The following is a 6,302-nucleotide window of genomic DNA, read 5'->3' on the forward strand; positions in this document are numbered from 1 at the left end:
GAATGGGTAGTGTGCAGAATTTGGTGTTTGATCAGAGCAATCAGGAGAGTGAGGATGGCAAAAAAGTTATGGTGGGGAGAGTAATGCCACTCAAGATACTCGAGGCAAGAATGTCTCATGTGGTGGCCCAACAAGTGAGGAGTCCCTGGAGATGGGGCTGTCAGAGAAGATGACCAGTGATGAGGAAGTCCAAAAGCTCACTTCAGGTGGTTTTCTGTACTTTATATACTGTTTCACACAATGCACAATAAATTTCCTATATGTAACAGTCTTGAGCTCTGTGTTGATTTTATTGGGGGGAATGCAGATCAAAATAAACCAGAAAAGATTGTGAACTATATTATGATCACTATCAGGGCTCAGGCAAGGGAACAACATAAAGACAGAATCTACAGAAGTTTGCTGCAGCTAGAAACAAGGCAGAGGAAACTGTGAACTTAAACCTATGGGCTTGTGCCAGATGTTGGGCACTTTGTAGCTTTTCTAAAACAAAGACATACAGCTGTGTGTTTTGGGATATCATCCTCTGACCTGTGGTCCCATCACAGTAGTGAGAGTGCTTTCTCTTAGGGTTATGGGGAGAATTTGGAGACATGAGGAGGGTGGGTGTGTCCGGGAGCAAGAAGAAGAGCTCAGCTCTCAGACTGGTCTTGCCTGGCCAGTAGGGGGCGCTCAGTGGGCCACAAGGCAGAGCTTGTAAGTTGGGGGGATGTTGCCGAAGCCTGACATCCTGGGAGTGATGTCAATGTCTGCCACGGGGACCAGTGAACGTAAAGAGAAGTTCTGAAGGATGGAGGTGAAGTAGAGGAAGAGTTCCATGCGGGCCAGGGCCTCCCCCAGGCAGATGCGTTTTCCTGCAGGCACAGAACAGGGTGGGAGGTCAGGTCATATCTGCTAGGTACTGAGGGCCTGGGAGGCATCTGGCCTGATCACCCCAGTGGGCCTCAGCTGCCTCATCAGCATCTCAAGAGTCATGACTGTGTCCACTTTATAGGGTCATTAGCAAGACTCAGTGGGCTCCTCCTGTCCATGCTCAGCTAGGACTTGCTTCTTAGAAGGGCTCAACACTGGCAGCTACTTCTCTCTGCCTCAGATTCCATTGATTCCAATGGAAAGTTTCTAAATGACCCAAGAATTTCAAACTTCTCTTCATTTCAGTTCCTCAAAGATTTTTCAAAAGTATGAAATTCAAATTTCAGTGTCCATAAATAAAATTTCATAGGCTCACACATATGCTCATTTGTTTCAGTGTTGTTGATGGTCACTTCCATAGTACAATAGCAAGGGTGAGTAGTTCAGACAAGGATCACAAGGCTGGGAAAAACTAAAATATTTTGTATTTGGTTCTTAATAGGAAAATTTTGTTGCTCTACTCTAACATTTTTTTTTCTAAACACGAGAGCCAGTGGTTTTAATATTCTCTGATTCAGGAATTTTAGGATTTGAGAGTTTCAGTACATAGTCTTCAGCTTCCACTCTGACTTGGGCTTCAAGAAAAGGTTCTAAAATGTCCCTGGAGAAACCCATACATTGAAACCTACCAGAGGAGAAAGGCACGAAGGCCTCATTCTTCTTGAAGCATCCCTGTTCATCCAGGAAGTGTTCAGGATAGAAGGCATCTGGGTAGCGGAAGTATTTGGGGTCTTTGAGGACTGAGCCAATCACAGGAAAGACATCTGTGCCCTGGGGTGAAGAGGGGAGCAATTAGAAGAAATCAGTATTGGACAGGGGGTGGTGAACCAAGAGTCTGCAGCCATACTAGCCTGCACCCACCAGACCTCATCTGATTTTGGAAGCTAAGCAGGGTCAGGCCTGGTTAATCCATGGAAGGGAGGACCACGTGGAGAGAAGGGTGCCATGGAGAATGAAACAGTGAGAGTGTGACCAAACCTTGGGCAGAAAGTATCCTCGGAAATGAGTGTCCTGGATGACATTGTGGGGGACACCCATGGGCACAATGTCTGTCAGTCTTTGGATCTCGTGGATGACAGCATCTGTGTAAGGCATCTTGACCCTGTCTTCCACACGTGGCATCCGGTGGGGGCCAATCACCTGGTTAATCTCTTTATGGATCTTGTCTGGAAGAAGGCAGAAAATAAGACAGGGAGGGCAGGAGGAGCTTCTGTTTGCGAATGACACGAAGTTAAGAATCTCCAGCAAATGAGCTCTGAGGTGAAGGCCATCATCCACACTTGACAACCAACACATCAGTGGTACTCAAGAAATGTCCATCAGACCCTGGGAGGCACAGGCCTCCAGCCTGGATGCTAGCTGGAGCATTTGACCTGGACGTGGAAACACCAATGAGCCAAGGAAGACAGATGAGCAGGCCAATATCCTGCTTCCGGCTGGGCTTCCACAAACAGCCTTTTAACCAAAAAAAAGGCTTTGGCTTGGTTCAAATTGCCACACTAGAAAGAGTGTCCAAATTGGAGATTTTTTTTTTTGTAAGTGACAAACAAATTTCTCATGACTAGAGTTACCAACCAGACCAGACTGTAGCCGAATGAAGATGGATTCTATTTGATTTTGGCAATACCTTCAGCTCCATTGTGGTCATCAAAGACGTCTATACCTCCTAATCCCAGAAGCCTGTGAAAGTTATGTAATAAAGGACAACAAAAGGACAAAAGAGGTGTCACAGATGCCATTAAATAAAGGATCTCGAGAGGGAGAGATTAGCCTGGATCATCCAGAAGGGCCCTAGTATAATCAATCACGTGTGTCTGTTATAAGAGAGGCTGGAGGACCAGAGTAGGAAAAGGGGACATGGAAGCTGAGGAGGCAAGGAGAGATCTGCACTACTAGCCTTGAAGCAGCAAGAAAGAGCCACGATCCCAGAAATACAAAAGAGGAAGCTGTTAATGCTGGAAAAGGCTCCCCCTTGGTTTCAGCCTCGTCAAACCTCTCTGAACTTCTGAACTCCAGGACTTTAAGGTAACACATGTATGTGGTTTGAAGCTGCCTCTTACAACAGACACCAAGTTGAAGGCTGGGTTAGTGGCCCCCCAACCAGAGATTTCAAGATCCCATGTCCTGGCATTCTGAAGGGTGAAGAGTTATCTAAGGTTGTGGAACCCTAAATTTTCAAGATTATGTCCTGGTAGGACCAGGAGGTGCCAGATAGGATGGGCCATTCCGGGAGGACACTCACCTTCCACTTCAGGATGCTTCATTAGCAGCAAAAATCCATAGCGTAGTGTGGAGCTCACTGTTTCTGTGCCCGCAAAGAAGAGGTTGAGCGTGGTAAGAACCAAATTCTTGAGGTTGAATTCTGTGTGGGGATCATTTTTTTCCTGAAAGTGAGGAGATAATAAATAGCTACCATCTTAAGCCTTTATTTTCTCCCTGTGAATAGTGTAGGCATTTTTGAAAAGGCAATAGATGGGTAAGCCAAGCTGGGAGAAGAAACAACCAGAGCAAAGATCCTGAGGCAGGAGCTGAGGTCCTGATCCTGGTGTGTTAGAGGAAGAACAGGGCAGAGGGCACTGCAGCTGGAGTGGACAGAGAAGGAGAGAGGAGAAGGGAGCAGTGCCTTGTAAGATTTGAAGTTTATAATTATAAATATTAGAGTTTATAATTTTAAACTACTAAGTACTAAGTTTCTTTTTTTCCTATTTACTTTTTTGTTTGTCCTTTTTAGATATGCATGACAGTAGAGTATATTTTGACACATTATACATACATGGAGTATAACTTATTCTAATTAGGATCCCATTCTTGTGGTTGTACATGATGTGGAGTTTCATGGTGATGTATTCATATATGAACATAGAAAAGTTATGTCCCATTCATTCCACTGCCTTTTCTTTTCCTATCCACCCCTACTTCCCTTTATTCCCCTTTGTCTAATCCAGTGAATTTCTATTCTTCCCCTACCCACTTGTTGTGTGTTAGCATCTGCATATCCAAGGGCTAAGGTTCTATAAGATAAAAATAGAAATTTACAGATGTCTACAATTCTAAGAATCAATGATACAACGTATTAAGCCTCTAAATTTTTACATCTCTAAGACTTTAAAATTATTAAAGATTGAGCTCCAATTTTTAAAAAAACTAACCTTCGAGGAGCCAGGGTTGTGGCTCAGTGGTAGAGTACTTGCCTAGCATGTGTGAGGCACTGGGTTTGATCCCTGGCACCACATAAAAATAAACAAATAAAAGAAAAACATTGTGTCCATCTAACTAAAAATATATTTTTAAAAATAACTAAGCTTCTAAATTTCCCAAATTCGAAAATGCTAAAGATTCACTCTGCTTTTCTACAACCATTAAGTCTCTGGCATATATGATTGGAAAAATGTAAGATTTTCAGTTTCCTTGTTACTAAAATTTCTGGATTTGAATCTTATTTTTGATAGAAAAAAGGTACCATATCCATATACAATGGGAAGCTAGTCATCCACAAGGAAGAAGGAAATCCTTCCATCTGCAGCAAAATGGATAAAACCAGAGGTCATTATGTTAAATGAAATTAGCCAGACACAGAAAGACAAATACTGCATATTCTCTCACATGTAGAAGCTAAAAACTCAACCAGAAAGAAGAATTGTCATTACTAGTGATTGGAAAGAAGTGGGTGGAAAAGAAAGGTTGAATTTGATCAGTGCCTGCCTTATGATGTATGGAAATATCACACCAGTGATCACCCACTAATATATGCATTTAATGCATGTCAATAAAAATAAATTTTATTTCATCAACTTAAAAAAAAAGTTTAAAGGTTGTGAGAGTTTCTACTTTCATAATTTCTGTATCCCATCTATGGATAGAGTGAAGCATGGGAGTACTTGCTCTTTTTGCCCCAACCTCTGCAGAGGGGCTTAAAGGTGCAGATACCCGGAGGAGATGAGAGAAGGGTATTGGGGGAGGGAAGCAAGCACCTGGTGCATCTTGATGAGGAAGCAGTCGATGAAGTCTCGGGGATGGTGGGGGTCAAGGGATGCCTCGTTGATCTTCACTCTGGATGCAACAAAGTCCTTAAGATCCTCTATCATATAGTAGAGGTGTTTGTGTCTTCCTGGCAAATATTGCATGATTCCTGAGTACATCTCATAGAGCTGCGGGGAACAGGCAAAGAAGATTATTTAGGAGTGGGTACTGGTCACCAGGCGGGTTGTGTCTAGATTCAGGGAGCTGGGCTCAAAATGCAGTGCTGGGTCTGAGAACCAGGTGTGGCTTTTGGCTTCCTAGAGATTTGGGCATATTGATAGTTGTCTTCCAGGGCTGTGGGGAAGATTAAGTGAGGTACAGGCAAGTGCCTATTGAACTCAGACTGGAAGTGGGCAGAGAAGTGACCAGTGGTACCTGTGCCCAGGGGGTGCTCATCTCTATGAAGCTCTCATTGATCATCCGCAGCAGGTTTAGGAATTCCTTGTCCTCATAGTCAAAGCGGCTTCCAAAGACAATCGAACTGATGACATTGGAAACAGTACGGCTTAGGAAGAAGGTGGGATCGATGGGGGCACCTGGTGATGGAAATTGTCTATGTTGGAGGTGAAAATTAGTAATCAGGGATGTGGAATCATCCATTGGTAGATTTGGGTCTTGTATCTACTGCTTAATAGTATATGTGAATTAGCTCATTTTGGGGTTTGAGTCTAGATTTCTCAATCTGGAAACTGGCTTAAAGACCACCTCATTTGTTCATGCAGATTCCATGTTATGATCCATGCAAAATGCTTAGCACAGTGCCCAACATGGATTTAACACTCAATAAATGCTGGTGAGGCTTAATTATTTCTTTGTTACATTGTTGCTTACATGCAGTTGTGGATAAGAGTCATAAATTTGGGGCTGGGGTTGTACTTAATGGTAGAATGCTTGCCTAGCACATGTGAGGCACTGGGTGTGATCCTTAAAAACCATATAAAAATAAATTTTAAAAAACGTATTGTATCTGGGGCTGTGGTCATACCTCAGTGGTAGAGTGCTTGCCTAGTATGTGCAAAGCCCTGGGTTTGATTCTCAGCACCACATATAAATAAATAAAATAAAGGTTCATTGACAACTAAAAAAAAATTAAGAAAAGGGTACTGTGTCTATCTATGACTTAAAAAAGAAAAAATGAGTCACAGATTTGGGAGGAAAGCAATGGTAAGGGCCATATTTTAAAAAGAAGGACTGGTGGTACAGCTTAGTAGTAGAGTGCTTCCCTAGCAGGCATGAGTCCCTGGGTTCGATTCCCAGCACTGAGAAGAACAGAAGAAGAAGAAGAAGAAGAAGAAGAAGAAGAAGAAGAAGAAGAAGAAGAAGAAGAAGAAGAAGGAGAAGAAGGAGAAGAAGGAGAAGAAGGAGAAGAA

The 6,302-nt window shown here is 43.0% G+C and overlaps 1 protein-coding gene across 1 annotated transcript in view; it reads right to left on the minus strand.

The window, feature by feature from the left end:
- Window positions 1–286: 286 nt before the first annotated feature.
- LOC107151737 (cytochrome P450 2G1-like) overlaps window positions 287–6,302 on the minus strand; it is an 8,638-nt gene continuing 2,622 nt past the window's right edge. Inside the window, 6 exon segments of the mRNA XM_015497113.2 lie at window positions 287–854; window positions 1,542–1,683; window positions 1,891–2,078; window positions 3,155–3,296; window positions 4,884–5,060; window positions 5,308–5,468. Coding sequence (XP_015352599.1) covers window positions 673–854; window positions 1,542–1,683; window positions 1,891–2,078; window positions 3,155–3,296; window positions 4,884–5,060; window positions 5,308–5,468 — 992 coding nt within the window. The 3' untranslated portion in view covers window positions 287–672.

This window comes from Marmota marmota, unplaced genomic scaffold (assembly GCF_001458135.2).
Source record: "Marmota marmota marmota unplaced genomic scaffold, marMar, whole genome shotgun sequence".
NCBI lineage: Eukaryota > Metazoa > Chordata > Mammalia > Rodentia > Sciuridae > Marmota > Marmota marmota.